The sequence below is a fragment of the Caretta caretta genome, chromosome 1 (genome assembly GCF_965140235.1).
Source record: "Caretta caretta isolate rCarCar2 chromosome 1, rCarCar1.hap1, whole genome shotgun sequence".
NCBI lineage: Eukaryota > Metazoa > Chordata > Testudines > Cheloniidae > Caretta > Caretta caretta.
The window spans coordinates 354,050,935-354,071,944 of NC_134206.1; the positions used below are offsets into that span (position 1 = coordinate 354,050,935).

The 21,010-nt window shown below is 57.5% G+C and overlaps 1 protein-coding gene across 2 annotated transcripts in view; it reads left to right on the plus strand.

Moving 5' to 3' along the window:
* The window catches only part of MAPK8IP2 (mitogen-activated protein kinase 8 interacting protein 2), a 59,495-nt gene that overhangs the window by 4,631 nt on the left and 33,854 nt on the right, over positions 1–21,010 (plus strand). For both annotated transcript variants that reach the window (XM_048820430.2, XM_048820519.2), the window contains exons 2-3: positions 10,938–11,043; positions 18,025–18,252. In XM_048820430.2, coding sequence (XP_048676387.2) covers positions 10,938–11,043; positions 18,025–18,252 — 334 coding nt within the window. The remainder of the gene's footprint in view (positions 1–10,937; positions 11,044–18,024; positions 18,253–21,010) is intronic.

Consider the following 21,010-nt stretch of genomic DNA (forward strand, 5'->3'; position numbering starts at 1 on the left):
ATTGTCACCAGTGTCTTCGGCTCTGGCGTTGGCACGGGGTCCTCTCCGGTACCACCCAGGAATTCTGGCACTCCCAGGGATCTCGTGCTGTTGGATAAACCAGCGTCCCCGTCGTTGTGACCTGCGAGATCTCCGACTCTGAGTGGCCATTTCATGGCCCAGGACGCTCCTCTGTCCTCACTGGCTGCCCCCCAGCCCCCATGGGAGGATGTGGAGGAACAGGACTCCCCGTCGATCCGGGACCCCTTTGGAAATCCACCTTCGTGCAGGGAGAATCCGGCTCAGATGGCAGGGCAGACACCGGCCACTATTCCACTGACGTGCCAAAGGGGCGGATATGAAGCGCTCCATGCCCCTTAAGGATTCCACTTTTTATTTTCCAACCCCTCCCCCCAACCCCTTAGTGGTGGGTGCAGCAAATGAGTGGAGCAAGCAGCCCTTTTTGAGAACTCCCCCCATGACCAGAACCAAAGTGACTAAATCTCTTTGGATGAAAGCCCTGCAGTTCTGGATCCTGGGCTGTCAGATGGTCCATGGCCAAATACAACTTTACTCATGGCAACAAGCTCACAGCCTTTATTGAACAGCAGCCACAAGACTGCCAGGAGCAACTCCAGTCCGTAGTTGTGGCGGGCAAACTAGTGGCCAGAATGGCTCTCCAGGAGCACCCAGGTGCCGCGGACGCTGCTGCCAGATCCATCTCGCCAGCGGTAGTTGTGTGCAGGGCACCGTGGTTCCAACTTCCGGGGTCGGAGAGGTGTTCAGAGCACTGTGGAGCGCCACGCCTTTGAAGGTCATACGCTTTCTCGGAGACCGCAAATGTCTCCCTGCACACGCTGAAGGACTCCAGGGCTGCCCTACATCCCTGGGGCCTTTACGCACCTATGGGCAGGAAACTGCCCAGAAAGAGAGACAGATCTCTGAGGAAGAGGGCCGCCCAACTGTCCTCCACGGCCACCAAGTGTCCTCTAAACAGCAGCTGCTCCCTTCCTCTCACAGGGCCACCAGGAGCCTACTAGAAGAAGGAAGCATTGCTCACCCCATGCAGTAACTGGAGTTCTTCGAGGTGTGTGCCCCTGTGGGTGCACCACGACCCACCCTCCTTCCTCTCTGCTTCCGTTGTTCCCTAAGGAACTGAGGGAGGTTCGCCCACGCACCCTTACACAGCCTTGGTGTCTGCCACGAGGAGGCACTGGGCACGTGCGGGGGCCGAATGGGCGCTGCTAGCTCAAAATCTCCGACCACGGGCCCGCATGCACCTGGAGGGCCAGGCGTCTCGAAGAACGACGGTTACTGCACCAGGGGAGAAACATTCCCTCCCCCCTTGCAGAAAGGGCAGCCTGTCCTCCGCTCTCGGGTCACAGCCATGTTTCAGCCAGGCAGGGGCTGTCCTGTACAGGCGATAGCTGGGCTTAGCGGCTCCTCCTGCGCTGTGACCGGCCTCTGAGCTGTGGCCTTGGCACGTGGAGAGCCGTGACTGGCAGTTGCTGTTAGACCAGCCCCCAGGCTTTGCTGAGCCCTGGGTGGGGGGCCCACGGCAGCACAGAGCCTGCCCTGAGGCATGCACTGGTCAGACAGACACGGGGGGCGGGCGTGCACCCACCGGTATCTTTCTCGGTGTGTCTGTGGGCCTGGTGGAAGCAGCGAGTCATGCAGAGGCGTTGGGATGGGGGGTGCCTGATGCCATCCGTGCCTGGGGGCAGCAAAAGGCCGGTACCATGATGGGAGTGGGAGAAGGAAGTGAGGGAAGTGCTGTTCATCTCCTGATTCCCCCAGCCCCAGGGTCCCTGCATGGTAGGACAGCTGGGGAATAGAGTCATGGGCCTGGGTAGGGGCTAAGACAGCCCCTGTGGTGGGAGGGGCACCAGCTCCTCTCCACCCCCCACTGTCTCCCTCCACGGGGTTTGGGGCGGCTTCCTCTGAGGGGCCTTGCCTGCATTTCCCCAGCTGGTTCTTTTCTCCTCCAGTTCTGAACCTGTCCCAGATCGTCTTGGGTTCGTCCGTGAGTTCCCCACTTGCACGTTTCCCTCCCACCGTGGCACCTGGGCCAGCCGCGGGTGTCTAAGGCCAGTGTAGACGGGCCCTAACAGCCGAGCAGAGTCCTGTCTCCAAGAAGGCGCCCCAAGGGCTGACTGCCCGTTGCAGATGGGAGGAGCAGTGCTTAGCATGAGGGGAAACTAACATGGGGACCTGGCCCCCATGCTCCTCTCTCCCTCCGTCCCTGCTGGTTGGGGAATCCACCCACAGAGCAGGGGAGGGTTAGATTTACCGGGGTTTGATTATTGTCCTGCAGCCTCCTGGCTGCGCTCAGTGTTCTCCAGGCAAATGGAGGCTGATCCCTGCCCCAAGGCACCATGGTTGGACTCAGTGCTCCGAGGAGGGAGAGAGATCAGGTCCCAGAAGCAGCCCTGCCCACCTCCCCTGCAGGAGCCTGTGCCCTCCATGCTCCAGCTGAGCTCGCTCCTAACGTTCTGCCTTTAGAGACAGGCCCGGCTGCGCCACCCTCGGCCTGCCCTTCCCGCCCACGAGCGAGTGGTTAGTGCTAGGGGAACTTACCACCCTCCGCCTCACACGCCCAGCACCCAGTGAAATCTCACCATGCCAGGGGCAGGTATCTGCTTCCCTCCCCCTCACTGGTGTGTTTGCACAACACCCTGGAGGGGACAGGCCCCAGGGGCTCCCCTCAGAGCCTGCACATGGCCTCACAGCCTGGCCCAGCAGAGCCCCCAGGCAAAGCCGCCCTTCCGCAGCCCCTAGGCCTGAGACGCCCCCCCATCGCCCTGGGGTGTGACCCTGGGGTGCTGTTTCTGGGGCTGAAGAGACTCCAGGAAACAACCCTTCCCCCACGTCCTATGAAACAAGAGGAGTCAGCTCCGTCCCACTCCCATGGGGCCAGCAGCCTCCCCCGAGCAGCACCCTGCCTCGGCCAGGGGGGCACGATGATGCTCAGCTTCTATTTCAAGGAGACCCCCTCCCTTGCAGAAGGCCCCATGGGGTGCACTCTGCTGCCTCCTGTATGGGGCGGGGGCTGCTGGCAACATGATCTTCTGACCCTCCCATGCAACAGCCCCTTCCCCCCCCCCGGCAGCCCCTCCTTCCTCCAAATCCTGCCAGGAGGAAGGCAGGCAGGGGTGGGCTGAAGAGAGATCTGGACAATCTCAGAGGCCATGTGCCAAGGAAACGGAGCATCCGGCAGCAGCCAGGCCAGCAGCACAGCCCCCTCGCCCAGAGCACCGCCCCTCTCCTAGCCGGGGCCCAAAGGGGACGGATCCGAGTTTTCTCAGACAGGGGTTTCTGGGCTATGGCGGCCTGGGGGAGCTGGGAGCAGCCAGGCCTTGCTCTGGTAACTCCCAGGGGCAGGCAGGCGGCAACAGGCAGCATCCCCAGATGCAGGCAGTGGCCAGCCCTCCCCGCCCCCAGTAAGTTCGGCGGTAGCCCCAAGCCCAGAGGAGCGTGCTCTGGAATGGTCCTTCCCGCTGCGGGCTGGTGCCTGGCAAGACGGGGCTGGGGCTGGTGCCTGGTGGAGCCGTTGAGGGGCTGGGAGAGCCAGACGGAGGAAGCTTCCCTCACACCGGGAGCACTCAGGGGCTCTCGCGTCAGGCAGTAGCAAACCAGCGGCTTGACCTAGAAACTTCCCTGGTGGTTTATCGTGGAGAGGCAGCGGCCGGCACGCACAGCCTGAGAGCTGCTTTCCGCCAGGAGCCCCAGGTGTGTCCCACTCCAGAACACCCCTCCAGGATCCTTCTCTCCCAGGGCTTTGCACGTGTGGCTGTGGCCGGCGGGCGCTGACTAGCCCACATTTCAGGAGACTCAGAGAAGCTGTTTCTGGAAGCCAGGCCTTGGACAAACTCTAGGTGGTGATCACGGCCTCAACTGCTTCCCACGCCCGTCTGGCGTGCCACTCCCCCTGGAAACCACCAGCGAGGCCGAGTGCAGAGCCCCCTCCTGGGGCAGGGCAGGCTTCTTTGGGACATTGCTCATTAGTGACTGCTGGGGAGTGCTAAGGGTAGGGGGTCTCCAGGGGGGGCTTGCTGAAGAGCTGTGAACGGCCCTTCCCTCCGAGCTGAGAGAGCTCCTGCCCTTGGACTTCCCCTCCCGTTCTGCTGCAGAGCTGCCTCCTGGCTGCCTTCCAAAGCTCACAAGAGCTGCTGGGGATCGTGGTAGATCCCTGGGAACTTTATCACCCCCCACGTCAGACCCCTGGCTCTTGCTGACCTCACGAGGTCCCCAGCAAGCCAACACCCGACGCTTAGAAGGGGAATGAGAATCCAGGTCTGGGGCACAGAGCCAGAGGGCACAGAAAAACAATCCCACGTTTGTTCTTTTTAAAAATCTCCTGGTTTTGTGCCACTTCTGTGATTGGGGAGGCCTGACTTGGGGAAGTTTGGGAGCTGGCCAAGCTGCTGTCAGAAACGGCCAGCGAAGGCAAGTGGGTACAGAAGCTTCAACCCCCAGAGTCCTGTGAAGTTTGGTCCTGGGCAAGTCGTACACACCCCAGCAGGGGCATGAGGGCTCTGCCTGCAGCTCCTTGGAAAAGGGGATCATGGCAAACAGCCAGACTTGTCACAGGAAGGAAAAGTCAAACACATTGATTCAGAAATGGTGAAAAGGTTTTGCTAGGGTTGGCAGTGAGCTCTGCCTGCTGGGGCTGCTGCAGGGCCTCTCAGGCCTGTTCCTTGGTTGGATTACAACTCCCATAATGCCTTGTGATCAGCCCCAGGGAGTGACCACGGTGCATCAAGGCAGATGTAGTCTGGCCAGGGCGCAAGAGCAGCCGCGGGGAATGGGAGCCTGAGGCCCTCGGAACTACAGCTCCCATGAGGCACTGCAGCAGCCCTGGCTGAGGTAGAGACTAACATTGACTCAAAACGTTTCAGGCCAACTTCCCTGAGAGAGAATCCTGCTGGAAGTGACCTTTTCTTGAAGACGGTTTCAATGAAACCCTGTTGTCTGGCAGGAAAACGTTTTGTTCTACTTTTTTTGACCAGCTCTGCCTCACTTTTCGTTTTTTCCTTTTAACACTTTGGTGATGCTTGCCTGGTGTGTCACACCTTTAACATCGTACTGAGCTGAGAGAGGCGGGGACAAGAGCAGGAACGGGAAAGTAACCCCCCCCTGCAAGACTCTTGCAGTTACAAAAGTGACCCTTCCCCCCGGGGGGCGGGGGGGTGAAGATGAAATCAGGGGGCTCCGGTGCTGGACTGGTGAGGGGCAGAGGAGTACCTTAGAGTGATCAGAATTGCAGGGAATTCTGGTCAGGTTAGAGTTAAAATAGACCCCAAGGCCTAGAAAGTGCAGAAATGCAGTTCAGGTCACTCCAGCACAGAGCCTCTGCCCTGTAGTGACCCCAGCTCCCGTCTTCGCCCAGACCTGCCGAGCAGCTCGGGTTCCCTTTGGAGCAAGGGTTTGTGACGCCTGTAAGTCTCTGCACTGCTGCGCTCCTGGAGGACCGGGTTCCCCGCACACGTCTGTCTGGCTGTAATTCCAGGCTCTGGGCATCAGCGTTCTGTGAAATGACTGACACACAGGGAGCGGCCTGGAACGGCTGGGGGTCCGGGCTCTCCGTGACCGGGCTCTCCAGGCGGGGCTCCTCCACTGCCTCCCTTTCCTTGGGCCGTGGCTAGTTGGAGGGGACCCGGGTTTGTGGCCATCCTTGCCAGTGCTGGGGTTATTCTGAATTTAACCTTTCCTTCAATCCCTTCCTTTCTGGCTGGTCTGGGGTCACTGCAGTCTTCTCGGGAGCTCTCAAACATCTCTGGGGACGTCCGCACTGCAGAAAAGACCTGCCAGCTGTGAGGCTCAGAGCCCAGGGCAACTGACTCAGCCTGGTGCTCTGGGGATAAGGCAGCAGTGTCGACGTTCCCGCCCGGGCACTGAACCCGGCGAGGGGAGAGGGTCTGAGAGAGCCGGAACAGCTACATTGTTAGTTTTAGCTCCCAAGTGCAAGCCCCAGTCAGCTGACCGGAGCTCTGGGACTTGCAGCTGTGGGCTTTTCTTGTAGTGTAGACGTGCCCTCAGTTACTGAAACCGTTTCCTTCGCTCCAGTTTAACTAGACTCTTCTCTTAGGAGCCTTCAGCTGGTCTGGCCTGGCCCTTCGTGGCTGTTGGCATCCCCTGGGCTTGTCGGAGAATAAGGCATAATGGCTCTGTGGGCTTCAGGGCACACCAATGCACCCTCTGTGACCACACACTGCCCGGGGTGCCAAGGTCCACCATTTGGCCAGGAGCGTAGCGCTGTTTGGGGTGTTTTCTGGCAGCCCCAGCTCCTGGAGTCCTGGGATCCCCTGAGAATCTCAGCTTCCATGAGAAAGAACAGTACGTTTCCAGCCCTCGTGGCAGAGGCGAGAAGCCTGAACATGTGACCTGCGTGACCCCCAAGGGGCAGAAGGCAAATGAAAAATCACCCAGGGGGCTGTTTTGAAACAATCTCCTGATTCCTGGGCCCGTCTGGCGATGTTCTGTGCGTGGGGCTGGCGACGCGGCGCCCTGCAGTGCCTAGCGCAGCAGCAGAGGGAATGGGCCCAGGGTTTGCAAGTGGCTGGGACTCCTCTCCGCATGCAGCTGCCCTGGCAGCGCAGAACCTCCTCCCATTGGAACCAGTGAGGCCAGGCCGAGTGCAGCCCTACATCCGTCTGTCCGGCAGCACCAGGACCCGCCGTTCCGGGTGCTTGTCTTCTCTCCCACACTGCAGAGTGCAGGCCTATGTCCGTCTGTCTGGCAGTACCAGGACCCCGCTCCTGGGCAACTCGCTCTTGTCTTCTCTCCCACACTCACCAGGGGGCATGGATTTGTCGGGGTGGCAAACCCAGCCCCGGAGGGTCAGGACAGTGGTTTGTCTCCAGCTAGACCAGGGAGAAGGGCTCTGACTCATTGCTGCAGTGCAGGGTCTGTGACCCCAGGCCTCTCATTCCCCAGAGAGGCAGTTTCCTTGCCTGCTGCTGAGGGGCAGTGAGAAGGGTCCAGCCCTGCTGAGTTTGTGTCTCACCCCATGTCACGGTGTCCCTGGGCGATGCTCTGGAACTGCTCCCTACAAAGTCAGTCAGGACTCTGGGGAAGTCTCCTTTCTGTGAGCAGCCTGTCTTCAGGACACAAAGCTCATGCAGCTTCCACCTTCCTGGGCCTGACCTCGGAGCATTCAGCATCCTCTGCCCCTCTGTGCGCTTCCCACAGCGAGTCCGCTCAGGCGGGGTCCTGGGGAAGCCAGAGGGTCCTGCCCCCCAACTCCGCAGTCAGACGTGACTCTCAGCTAGCCAGTAAAACAGAAGGTTTATTAGATGACAGGAACGTTGGTCTAAAACAGAAGTTGCAGGTGCAGAGAACAGGACCCCTCCGCTGGGTCCATTTTGGGAGGGCAGCGAGCCAGACAACCACGTCTGCACTTCACTCCATGTCCCAGCCAGCCCCAAACTGAAACTCTCTCCAGCCCCTCCTCCTCTGGGCTTTGTCCCTTTCCTGGGCCAGGAGGTCACCGGATTCCTTTGTTCTCCAACCCTTTAGCTCTCAGCTTGCAGGGGGGATGGGCCAGGCCATCAGGTGCCAGGAGACAGAGTGTCGGCCATTTATGTACCCTGGCCCTTTGCTCTCCAACAATTACACCCTCTTATCCCACCACCTAGAGACTTAAGAACTGCATAGGTGAAACTGAGGCACCCCTACACTATTCAGAGGAAACATTAAGAACAGTCCCACTTCATCACACCCCATTTAGTGCAAACTCAGCCATTGCCCAGAGCCCTTTGCTGAGCCCCTTAGTGGTGGGAACAGAGGTCGGGGGAGACCCCTTGAACTTTATTTTCTGTGTAGCTGAGTGAATAGTTCCCAGCAGATAACAGAGCTGGCCTCCCCGCTGCTTGGGAATATCCATGTATCACTTTGCAGGCCCAAAAGCCACTCAGTGCCTCTAAAGCCACGTGACGGGAGGAGGACGTGCAGCAGAGTCAGGGCCCTCTGTGATGAAGTGGGACTGTTCTTAATGTTTCCTCTGAATAGTGTGGGGGTGCCTCAGTTTCCCCTACACAGTACTTAAGTATCTAGGTGGTGATATAAGGGGGTATGATCGTTGCAGAGCCCTAGAGGGCAGGTGTGTGCAGGGGTCTGGACACAGACAATGGTCGATACCCTGTTTCCTGGCAACTGATGGCCTGGGCCCTTCCCCCCTGCAAGGTGAGAGCTAAAGGGTTGGAGAACAAAGGAATCGGGTGCCCTCCTGGCCCGGGAAAGGGACAAAACCCAGGGGAGGAGGGGCTGGAGGGAGTTTCAGTTTGGGGCTGGCTGGGGACATGGAGTGAAGTGCAGACGTGGTTGTCTAGCTCACTGCCCCCCAAATGGACCCAGCTGCGGGGTCCTGTTCTCTGTATCTACAAGCTCTGTTTTAGACCATGTTCCTGTCGTCTAATAAACCTTCTGTTTTACTGGCTGGCTGAGAGTCCCATCTGACTGCAGAGTTGGGGTGCAGGACCCTCTGGCTTCCCCAGGAGCCCCGCCTGGGCGGACTCGCTGTGGGAAGCGCACGGAGCGGCAGAGGATGCTGAATGCTCCGAGGTCAGACCCAGGAAGGTGGAAGCTGTGTGAGCTGTGTGTCCTGCAGACAGGCTGCTCCCTGAGAGGAGACTTCCCCAGAGTCCTGCCTGGCTTCATGGGGAGCAGCTCCAGAGCATCGCCCAGGGACTCCGTGACACCCGCCCCCTGGGAGTGCGTACCATGCAAATCCCGCCAGTGAGCGTCACGTGAAGGGACAGGACGGGGGCATGCAGCAGGGTCAGGGCCCAGGGTGGCACTGCAGGGGAGAGGGCAGGAGGGAGTTTCTCGGGCAGGTCATGGTTGGAGTCCAGAGAGGGGGTGGCTGGCCAGCAGGGAGGCAGCTGCCAGCGAGAGGAGCAAGCCCAGGGTCGCTCGTGGCCAGTGCATTGGTGGAGGCAGGACAGAAGAGCAGGTCAGAGACCAGGGCCTTGCCGAGAGCCATGGCCAGGAGCAGGTCACAGCTGCCTCCCGTTTATTCCCCACTCCACACGCTTGGCCAGTTGTGTTTGGCACACGGGGAGAATCCGGTGTCGGGGCTGGCTGCTGAGCTGGGCTCACGCTCCTGGTTCTGTGCCCCGCCTGAGTCGGTGCCCAGGCACAAGCAGTGTGAGTTTAAAGTTGAGTTTCCATGACAACTCACACATGGGAATTTGCTTGTCACAGATATTCGTGCCACGTTCCAAACTGGATGGCTCCATTCTGCCTCCCTGCAGCCCCCCAGCAGCCTCAGTCAGATAGAAGAGTTTTTTGCACTTCCTGGCCTAAATCCCTGTGCATGTTGCTCCCCAGAGGTGGCTGCATGGCAGTGGTGGGTGAAGTGTAGTTTGTAGGACATGGTGGCTTCTCCAGTGAGAAGCAACAACCTGACTCTGGGTTATGCTGTGCTGGACTTCACACCCCCATACACAGACACAAAGACCGATTAGCCAGCCGCGGGCACATTCCCTTCGCTTTGAAGTTAGACAGAATCAGGGCTGCTCAGTCCAGGCTGGTCTGTTGCCCTTCAGTGCCTGCGATTCCCTGTGAGATTGTTATTTACTATTTGTACACCGGGGAGCCCCAGCCCTGGCCCAACCCCCCCTGTGCCAGGCACTGGACAGACAGAACAAAAGGCTGCCCCTGCCCAGGGAGCTGGCAATCGAAGTGTCAGACGGGAGCCAAGAGCTGGACACAGCCAGGCTGTCAGGGAAGCAGAGGGGACTGGTCAGCGTCGTAGGCCGGGCTCCGGAGCGTTTAGTAGGCAGCAGGGCAAAGGAGGGATTTGAAGGCGCGCACCGGGAGGTGGGGCAGCTATTTGCGGGGAGCTCCCCGTCCGAGCCCCTGCTCTCGGGGACGGAGGCTCCAGGGAAAAGGCCCCACTCCTGGGATGCAAAAGAAGCTGCTAGTCTGACTCCCGCAGAGCCCCTCCCCCCCCCCCCCCCGCCAGGTGCACTCGCTCCCACCGGGCCGGGGCCGGCTCGTGCTGCCTGGCTGGGGCCCAGAGCTCAGGAAGTTTGGAGAGTGGGGGAATGTGTTTTCTAGTGAGGACAGAGCAAAATGCCTGTGGCAGCTCTGAGCCCCCATGAAGCCTGGAACTTCCCCCCGCCCTCTAGTGCCCCGTCAGCTCCCCAAGCAAACTCCCTGTCGCAGGAGCCAGAGCAGCCGGAGGACCAGCCCTGAAGGGAGGGGGTCTGCCTTGGCTCTGGCTGGGAAAGTTATTTTTAACCCCTTCTAAGACTTCAAATGGAAGCCCACCGGGGATGCCAGCCTGCGTCTCTGACCCTTTCCCTCTGCCCCACCCAGGGGCGCGTCCCACGCTGCAGACAGGGGCCTTCCTCTCACCCATCCCGCTGTTGTGTGTGGGCTGGCAGCACCCAGAGCCCCTGGCAAGTTCAGGCCCCATTGTGCTGGGCGCTGGGCAGGTGTAGAAGGAGCCAGTCCCTGCCCACGAGGAGACCCAGCGGTGGGAGTGCCAGGGGGCAGCAAGTGGAAGACGAGGGCTCACACCTTTATTCGGGTGCAGGCTGGAGGCAACCGCTTTTGGGTTTAATGGGCTGTGGCTGGGAGACATGACCCTGACCCGGCCCGGCCCTGCCTGGCTCCCATGGGGGTTACAGCAGAACTGGCATGTGGGAGGAGGTGGGTGGTGATTCTGTGAACTGATGGGGGGAGAAGGGGCCTCCACGTGTAAGGGACAGCATGTGCGAGCATGCTTGTTTCTGCAGTTTGGGGTGGGGTGGCCTCATTGTCGTCTCCTCTCCATCATCTCCTTCCACCCCAAAGCGTTTGGGACTTTGCCTCTTGAGGCCTGACAGGCCCCCTGCCTGCCCTTCCCCAGCCCAGAGGGCCCCCAGTTTCCAGGCCTGCCTCCCTGCATAGGATGGCTGTGTGTGAGCGGCCCAGAAGCCCTGATCTCTGCTGCTCTCCCTTTGCCCCAGGCCCCCGCAGGACATCAGCCTGGAGGAGTTTGACGATGAGGACCTGTCCGAAATCACGGATGACTGTGGAATTGGACTTAACTATGACTCGGACCATTATGAGAAGGTGAGGGGGGAAGGCGGGGCTGAGACAGGCAGAGACCCTGGTGCCCCGTGTGCCAACAGGGTGATGTGCTGCCACCCAGAAATGGGAGGCCAGTGCAGGCTGAGCACAACTGAGCTCCTGCTCCCAACCAGCAGTGCCCCCCCAGGTAAATCCCAATGGGCAAAGTTCAGATGCCGGAAGCCAAATGCCTTGTTACCCCAGACCTGTGCCCTGCGCCCCGCTCCGGGCTCCCCAAGCATGTGTGCGCCTGCATGGGCACTCACTCACACACTTCGGCTGATGCCCCTCAAACCCAACCAGCAGCACCCAGCTGCTTTCCATCCCGGGCTCCCCCCTCCCCCTAGCTCGGCACATTTGAAAATCCAGATCGCTGGTTTTGCAAAGAGATCTGCTGTCAGAGGGATTGTGGGGCAGGTCCCGGATACAGGTCGCAATGGTCCCTGCTGCCCTTGGCATCTCTGGCTCTGCTGATGCCCCTCAATTCCAGCCTGCAGCACCTCCCATTCCTCCAGGTCTGCCACCCCTCACCCCAGCAACGTCTGACAGACTGCCCTGCGGGCTATTCGCCTGTAGCCATGCGGCCAGTGGCGGGACACAACTGCGCGTATCAGTTCAGGACAAATTGCTTAGTGCACGGCAGATCCAGCCCAAGGCTGGGTGTCCTTTATTATTAAGGCACCAAACCAGCCAAACAGAGAGGACTTTGGTCTCACCCTACTGGCTAACCAGAAGTCACACAAGCAATTCCCTTAGACACTCCAGTTTCCCAGTATCCCCACCAGGGCCACTCGTTATGGGGACGAATGGTTATGAAAACCCAACACCCCAGTAAAAGAAAACAGGTTCTCCCAATCCCAAAGGACCAAGCCCCAGACCCAGGTCAATATACAAGTCAGATCTTGCCCACAAAACATGCTGTTGCCAATCCTTTAGAATCTAAAATCTAAAGGTTTCTTCATAGAAAGAAAGAAATAGAGACGAGAGCTAGAATTGGTGAAATGGAATCAATGACAGACAGTGATGGCAAAGTTCTTGGTTCAGGCTTGCAGCAGTGATGGAATAAATGGCAGGCTCAAATCAAGTCTCTGGAGAACATCCCCAGCTGTGATGGGTCATTCAGTCCTTTGTTCAGAGCCTTCAGTTTGTAGCAAAGTTCCTCCAGAAGCAAGAAGCAGGATTGAAGACAAGATGGAGGGGTTTCCAGGGCCTTTTATATCCCCTGCCCTGTGGAAGGACACCCCTGTGTTCTTATTGTGGAAAATCACAGCAGAAAGATGGAGTCTGGAGTCACCTGGGCAAGTCACATGTCCATGTATGACTTCGGTTTTTACAAGGAAAGCAGCCATTGCTCACGTGTTACCTTGAACATTCCTAGGAAGACTTCTCATGTGGATTAGAGTCTCCCAAGGTCCATTGTCAGTTAAGTGTTTCTTGATTGGGCACTTAATCTGCAAATTCCTTTCTCAAGAAGCTGACCAAATGCTTCACTGTGGCCACTTAGAATCAAACACATTGAGATACAAGTACATAGCCAAGATTCATAACTTCAACTACAAAAATGATACGCACATACAGATAGCATAATCATAACCAGCAAATTCTAACCTTTTTATAGAAACCTTACACGATATTTTTGTAACCTTTGTACAATATTTGCTGCAAACATATAACAGCGATTGCAACAATGATCTATACGGTCACGGTTAATGTCAATAACATCACATACCATTAGGGAGTCCTTCTGTGCAGCGGCCTCCTAGTTTCTTCTCCTAGCACCAGGGAGCTTGTGCACTGGGGAGACCACTGCTGGGATCCTGTGCCCAGTTCCATGCCCACAATTCGAGAAGGCTGTTGATAAGCTGGAGAGGGGTCCCAGAAGAGACACAAGAGTGATTGAAGAATTGGAAAATAGGTCTTGTAGCAATAGACTCAAGGAGCTCAATCTGTTTAGCTAACAGAGAAGGTTAAGGGGTGAATCGATCACAGATTATTGGGTAATAGAGGGCTGGTCAGTTTAGCAGAGCCAGGTGTACCAAGATCCAGCACTGGCAGTTGAAGCTAGATAAATTCAGACTAGAAATAAGGTGCAATTTTTAAAATGAGGGTTATTAACCTCCGGGGCAGCTTCCCCACAGTCGGGGTGGGTTCTTCGCCACGGGCAATTTTTTAAATCAATTGGATGTTTTTCTAACAGATCTGCTCTACTTCAAATAGGAATTATCTCAGGGAAGTTCTCTGGCCTGTGTTACAGAAGGGGTCAGACTAGATGATCACAGGCCATTGCAGAGAAGCTAAATGCATTCTTTGTGTCATCTTCACTGCAGAGGGTGGGAGGGAGATTCCCACACCTGAGCCATTCTTTTTAGGTGACAAATCTGAGGAACTGTCCCAGACTGAGGTGTCATTAGAGGAGGTTTTGGAACAAACTAAACAGTACTAAACTAAACACGCTAAACAGTAATAAGTCTCCAGGACCAGATGGTATTCACGCAAGGGTTCTGAAGGAACTCAAATGTGAAATTGCAGAACTACTAACTGTGGTTTGTAAACTATCATTTAAATCCGCTTCTGTCCCAGATGTACACCATTTTTTAAAAAAGGTTTCAGAGGCGATCCTGACAATTACAGGCCGGTTAGCCTAACTCCAATAGCAGGCGAATTGGTTGAAACTAAAGTAAAGAACAGAATTGTCAGACGCACAGATGAACACAATTAGCTGTGGAAAAGTCAACACAGCTTTTGTAAAGGGAAATCATGCCCCACCGATCTACCAGAATTCTTTGAGGGGGTCAACAAGCATGTGGACAAGGGGGACCCAGTGGATAGAATGTACTTGGACTTTCAGAAAGCCTTTGACAAGGTCCCTCACCAAAGGCTGTTAAGCAAAGTGAGCTGTAATGGGGTAAGAGGGAAGGTCCTCTCCTGGACTGGTAACTGATTAAAAGATAGGAAACAAAGGGTAGGAATAAATTGTCAGTTTTCAGAATGGAGAGGGTAAGTAGTGGGGTCCCCCAGGGATCTGTACTGGAACCAGTCCTATTCAACATATTCATAAAAGATATGGAAAAGGGGGTGAACAATGAGATGGCAAAGTTTGCAGAGGATACAAAATTACTCAAGATAGTTAAGTCCAATGCAGGCTGCGAAGAGTTACAAAGGGATCTCACTAAACTGGGTGACTGGGCAACAAAATGGCCAATGAAATTCAGTGTTGATAAATGCAAAGTAATGCACATTGGAAAACATAATCCTGACTATGCATACAGAATGATGGGGTCTAAATTAGCTGTTACCACTCAAGAAAGAGATCTTGGAGTCACTGTGGATAGTCTCTGAAAACACCCACTCAATGTGCAGCGCCAGTCAAAAAAGCGAACAGAATGTTGGGGATCATTAGGAAAGGGATCGGTAATAGGAGAGACTATATCATATTGCCTCTGTATAAATCCATGGGATGCCCACACCTTGAATACTGCGTGCAGATGTGGTCGCCCCTCTCAAAAAAGATACATTGGAACTGGAAAAGGTTCAGAAAAGGGCAACAAAAATGATTAGGGGTCTGGAACGGCTGCCGTATGAGGAGAGAGTGATAAGACTGGGAGTGTTCAGTTTGGAAAAGAGACGACTACGGGGGGAGATGACAGCGGTTTGTAAAATCGTGACTGGGGTGGGGAAAGTGAAGAGGGACGTGTTATTTACTCCTTCTCATAACACAAGAACTCGGGGTCACCCAATGACATTAATAGGCAGCAGGTTTAAAACAAACAAAGGAAGTATTTCTTCACACAGCGCACAGTCAACCTGTGGAACTCAATATGTTTTTGGAGGACGGGTCCATCAGTGGCTCCTAGCCAGGATGGTCAGGGATGCAGCCTCATGCTCTGGGTGTCCCTAAACCTCTGACTGCCAGACACTGGGACTGGATGACATTGATGACACTGATCGGTCCTGCTCTGGGCAGGGGGTTGGACTAGATGGCCTCCAGAGGCCCCTTCCAACTCTGTGATTCTAGGATTCTATGACATGGGATGGATCGCTCAATGATTGCCCTGTTCGGTTCATTCCTTCTGGGGCACCTGGCATTGGCCACTATCGGAGACAGGATACGGGGCTAGATGGACCTTTGGTCTGACCCAATAGGGCCGTTCTTATGTTCTCACAATGGTCCCTTCTGGCTCTCTAATCTGTGAGCATTTTCCAGCCCCTGCCAGCACGAGTCCTGGGGCCCCGGCGCTAAGCGGCTCATGCAGAGAGGATCCAGGCGCCCTACCACACTGTCACCCAAGAGCAGGGCCAGAGCACATGGTGGTAAAGCACCAGCCCTGCCATGCTGGTATCGCGCTCCCTGCTGGTGCCAGGGGTGCAGCTGGCAGGTGCTGAAAGCCAGCCCCGAATTCCGCTAGCACAGACATGCCAGGACTCTGAGTCCCCTGCTCTGCTCCTCCGGCCGAGCCAGCTGGGGGACAGGTGCAGGGGGTGGGGGGGACACACGACACAGTGGTGACTCAGCGCTCCGGTGTGCCGGTCGGCGCTGGGCTTACTCCGACTCCACCCGATGCAGTGAGCTGTAGCCCACAGAAGCTTATGCTCTAATAAATTTGTTAGTCTCTAAGGTGCCATAAGGACTCCTCGTTTTTCCTAAATGTTAATACTCCTTTTCTGATCTTTGAATCAAAGCCACAGCAATAGACAAGACTTGTTTGCTGACATCACAAGTCCTGAACACTCAGCTCCCCTTCTCTCTCTCTAGCCATGCCGGCTGCATTTCACAGCTCTGTTCATTTCCATCTCTTCCTAACCAGCCTCTAAAGTTCGGCCATGGGTCAGGTCAGTCTGGGAGTTAATTAACTCTTTCTGGCCCTGTCACCTCTCAATGAGATATTATATTATACTCATAACGTCACACCGGGTTCCAGACAGATGTGGGGCTGCACCTCCCAGTTCAGTGGGTCACTATCCCCTCCATTCACTCACATTCCAGGGTTTGGGCAGAAGCACCATTTCAGATTTAAACTGTGCCCCCCAAGGACAGCTAGGTGCTGGAGCGCTGCCCCCTAACCCCTGTGGCCCCCCCAAGGACAGCCTGGTGCTGGAGAGCTTCCCCCTAGCCCCCTGTGTGCCCCCCAGGACAGCCGGGTACTGGAGCGCTTCCCCCTAACCCCCGTGTGCCCCCCATGGTGGCCTGGTGCTGGAGCGCTGCCCCCTAACTCCTGTGCCCCCTCCCCGGGGTGGCCTGGTGCTGGAGTGCTGCCCCCTAACCCCTGTGCCCTCCTGTGAGGTTATTGACAAACTGGGACCACATAGATCATTGTTGTGACCAAGGTTCTGCAGTGCACCAAATATTGTGCAAAGGTTGTCGTGTGAGATGTCTATGGGAAGGTGATGGTTGGCTGGTTAGGATTATGCTGTCTATATGCGTGTATCATTTTGTAGTTGAAGTTATGAATACTGGCTCTCTGCCGTCTGTATTTCAAACTTATGCCTAGCCTGCTGGATGGCCCCTTAAGGACCATCAGCTACACACCTGATCCATTGAGAGAAGGCAGATAAGCCTTGGGATTCAGCCAGGTGTGCAGGGACCTGCCTATGGACAGAACTCTGAGGGTTTTCCAGGCCGTGTGATGGGCAGCTTGTCCTTGGGACACAGAAAGAGACCACATGGCAAGAGAGTATAAAGAGCTGCTGCAGGTCCTCCATCTTGTCTTCAATCCTGCTTCTGACCTCTGGGGGGACTTGGCTACATTAAAGCTTTGAACCAAGGACTGAATGACCCCTCCCAGCTGGGGATGTTCTCCAGAGACTTGATTTGAACCTGCCGTTTATTCCATCGCTGCCACAAGCCTGAACCAAGAACTTGGCCATCCCTGTATGTCATTGATTCCATTTCACCAATTCTAGCTCTTGTCTCTATCTCTTTCCTTTTATGAATAAACCTTTAGATTTTAGATTCTAAAGGATTGGCAACAGCGTGATTTATGGGTAAGATCTGAGTTGTATATTGACCTGGGTCTGGGGCTTGGTCCTTTGGGATCGAGGGAACCTTTGTTCTTTTACTGGGGTATTAGTTTTCATAACCATTCATCCCCATAACGAGTGGCCCTGGTGGTGATACTGGGAAACTGGAGTGTCTAAGGGAATTGCTTGTGTGACTTGTGGTTAGCCAGTGGGGTAAGTCCTCCAAAGTCCTCTCTGTCTGGCTGGTTCGGTTTGCCTTAGAGGTGGAGAAACCCCAGCCTTGGGCTGTCACTGCCCTGCTCTGAGCAATTTGTCCTGAACTGGCACTCTCAGTTGGGTCCCGCCAGAACCAGCATCATTACACCCCCCCCCAGGACGGCCTGGTGCTGAAGCGCTGCCCCCTAACCCCCGTGTGCCCCCCCCCCCAGACGGCCAGGTGCTGGAGCGCTGTCCCCTAACCCCCATGTGCCCCCCCAGGACGGCCTGGTGCCGGAGCGCTGTCCCCTAACCCCCGTGTGCCCCCCCAGGACGGCCTGGTGCTGGAGCGCCGTCCCCAAACCCCCGTGTGCCCCCCCCGGACGGCCTGGTGCTGGAGCGCTGCCCCCTACCCCCGTGTGCCCCCCCCGGACGGCCTGGTGCTGGAGCGCTGCCCCGTAACCCCCATGTGCCCCCCCAGGATGGCCTGGTGCTGGAGCGCTGCCCCCTAACCCCCGTGTGCCCCCCCCGGACGGCCTGGTGCTGGAGCGCTGCCCCCTAACCCCCGTGTGCCCCCCCAGGACGGCCTGGTGCTGGAGCGCTGCCCCCTAACCCCCGTGTGCCCCCCCAGGACGGCCTGGTGCTGGAGCGCTGCCCCCTAACCCCCGTGTGCCCTCCCAGGACGGCCTGGTGCTGGAGCGCTGCCCCCTAACACCCGTGTGCCCTCCCAGGACGGCCTGGTGCTGGAGCGCTGCCCCCTAACCCCCGTGTGCCCCCCCAGGACGGCCTGGTGCTGGAGCGCTGCCCCCTAACCCCCGTGTGCCCCTCCAGGACGGCCTGGTGCTGGAGCGCTGTGAGCAGCCCCACCCCATCTGCACCTTCTCAGAGGATTTCCAGGAGTTTGAGATGATCGATGACAACGAGGATGAGGAGGAGCCGGACGGGACCGGGCTGGATGTGACCCCCTCACCTTCGGCCTCCCCCATCCCCTCGCCCGGCGCCGAGGAAACGCAGAAGCCCCGACCCAGCACCCTGAGCCTGAGCGTGCCGGGGGCCCAGGTGAGGGGCCTGCAGCTCTGCTGAGACGGGGGCTGGGGAGGTCACTGTATGCGGGGCTGAGGGGGGGGTCTCTGCATGAGGCACTGAGAAGTCGTGGGGGGTCGCTGCGCGCAGTGTTGAAGGGGGTTGGGGGGGTCGCTGCATGCAGCACTGAGAGGGTTTGGGGGGGTCTCTGCACACGGTGCTGAGGGGGGTTTGGGAGGGTCTCTGCATATGGCACTGAGGGTGTTTGGGGGGGTCTCGGTGCGTGGCGCTGAGCTTGGCTGGCTGATTTTCCCATGTCTCGGTCTCAGGCACTGAAGGTGTTGGAGTCTGCAGGGCATGTGGGGGCCCACACGCAGCACTGTGATCGTGGGCCGTTTGTGTGTGTGGTGCTGAGTGGTGTTGTCAGTTGTGTGAGGTGCTGAGGGGGCGTATCTGAAGTTACAGACGGATGAAGCCCACTGGGTCCTGGCCCATCCCTCTCCCAGGGGCCAGGGCAGGGCTGTCCCTAGGGTGCAGTGACGAGTGCTCCACCCCTGCTAGCTTTAGTTTGTAAGGCTCCTCTCCCCTCCCCTTCCTGCCCGTCCAGGGGTGCCACTTTTGGTCGGACGTATTCCTGGAGGTTTCATCCCCTGATAGAATCTTTAATTAAAATTTAATTGTTAATTTCTGGAGACTACAGGACAATCCTGGAGGATTGGCAACCCTAATCCCATTCCATGCCATGCCGCGGGGAGATGGTTCCCTAGCTCAGGGCCCAAGCTGGGCCCATCTCCCTGCGCATGGCATGGGGGCAGCCCAGGTCCGGAGGCTGCTGTCTTGTTTTCCAGAATCTGAGCGTTCGTCACAAGAAGAGAGTCGGGTCTCTGGCCCCTGTGGCTGCAGAGAAGCTGTGAAACGTGAGTGACGCGGGAAACCTGCACCCGTGCAGCGCCTGAGTGGGCCGCACTGAGTGGCGGGAAATGCCTGTCGTTGGCACGGGCTCGGCTCGGAGGCCAGGGCAGGCCGCTCAGCACCTACACTGCCCGGTTCGCTGCTGATCAGAGCAGGCAAGAAAGGAGCGGGACCCTGCCAAGCGGCTGTGAGGCGTGTCTTGTCTTGGTGCCGTGGGTGGGTGACCCTCAGGAGACACCAGCACCTTTTATTCCTCACTCCGACCCAGGGGCATCTGAGCCATGCCCAGGGGAGCCAGTTACAGAGGGCATGGCTGGCTGTCCAGGCTTCCCAGTCAGCCAGCTCCACCCCCGGAGCAGCCAGGGCTAGGCCGGGGCCCGGCAGCCTCCTCCCTGGCTCTCCTAGACGCAGGCAGGGGGAGGGATAGCTCAGTGGTTTGAGCATTGGCCTGCTAAACCCAGGGTTGTGAGTTCAATCCTTGAGGGGGCCATTTGGGATCTGGAGCAAAAATTGGGGATTGGTCCTGCTTTGAGCAGGAGGTTGGACTAGTTGACCTCCCGAGGTCCCTTCCAGCCCTGATAGTCTATGATTCTGTGCTGCACCGGCGACACTGGGTGACGTCACCGGGCTTTCCACCACAGCCAGGAGGGCTAGAAACAGTGTGTTTCATGGGATTGCAGATTCTGATGCCATCACATGGCCCAATGTACATCCCTGCTGTGCCCAGGCCTGAGTGCAGCTTCCTACAGGTGCGTCCACACCCCACTGCGGGAGAGTGGGGAGGACTGGCTGACCTAGGGGTCAAACACCCGTGACCTAGAGACGGGGGTTGGTAGGTCCGACAACATGGACCTACAGCATCTTCTCAAATGGGTGACTGAGAACCCACAGCAGCAACTGCTCCTGCAGCAAATGGCTGCCCGGCAGCAACGGCTGCTCTGGGGCCTAGGGGCACAACAGCAGCAACGGCTGGTCGAGCAGCTGGTAGCTCTGATGCAGCCGGAGGGCCTCCCCAGGGCTTCCCCTCCCGGGGTTGTAGGCCCCGGACCAGTGGTCCAGCCCATGCCAGTGAAACTCACACAGATGGGTCCTGAGGATGACCCGGAGGCCTTCCTGATAACCTGTGAACGAGTGGCCACGGAAGCCTCATGCCCACTGGGCCACCCTGTTGGCACCATACCTGACGGGACCAGCGCAGGTACAGTGCAGGTGACGGGACCAGTACAGGTGAAAGAGGCCCTACTTGACTACCTCAGCTTCACAGAGGAGACTTTCTGGCAGAGGTTCCCTGGGGAGAAATGCCCCTGGGGCCAGGCCCAACGTGGTCACCCAGAAGTTAAGAGGCTTGGGTTTTAAGTGGCAATCGCCGGAGACTCAGACGGGAGTGGAGGTGGCCGAGCTCAGTGTGGTGGAGCAGCTCACCCCCATACTTCTGGCTGAGGGCAGGGACAAGTCCCTAGCCAGTGCAGCCTGGCTGATGGAGAATTATTTAGCTGCAGAGATGGCTCTAACTGCTTCATATGAGCAACTGCCTGAAGCCCAGGGCACCTCAGCTGAAGGGAGAGCCCAACCCGGGAGCCAGCAATCGGACCGGGTGGTCTTGCAAGCACCAGCCTCTAAGGTGCCCAGCAGGCTGTCAAGCCCTGGACTGGGCCCTGGTAGCAAACCCCAGCATCTCAGACCCCAGTCCGGACAAAGGCTCTTGGAACCCCTATGGAGGGGGAGAAGACAAGGCACACAGGGAAGGGCTATCTCAAATAGCGGGCCCAGGGCCAGCAGCCACTCGGCCAGCAGCAGGGACTTGCTTTTCATGTGGGCCCCAGGTCACTGCTACCATGAGTGCCCCAAAAGGAGTGTGGCTATGGACAGGGACCATAAACGA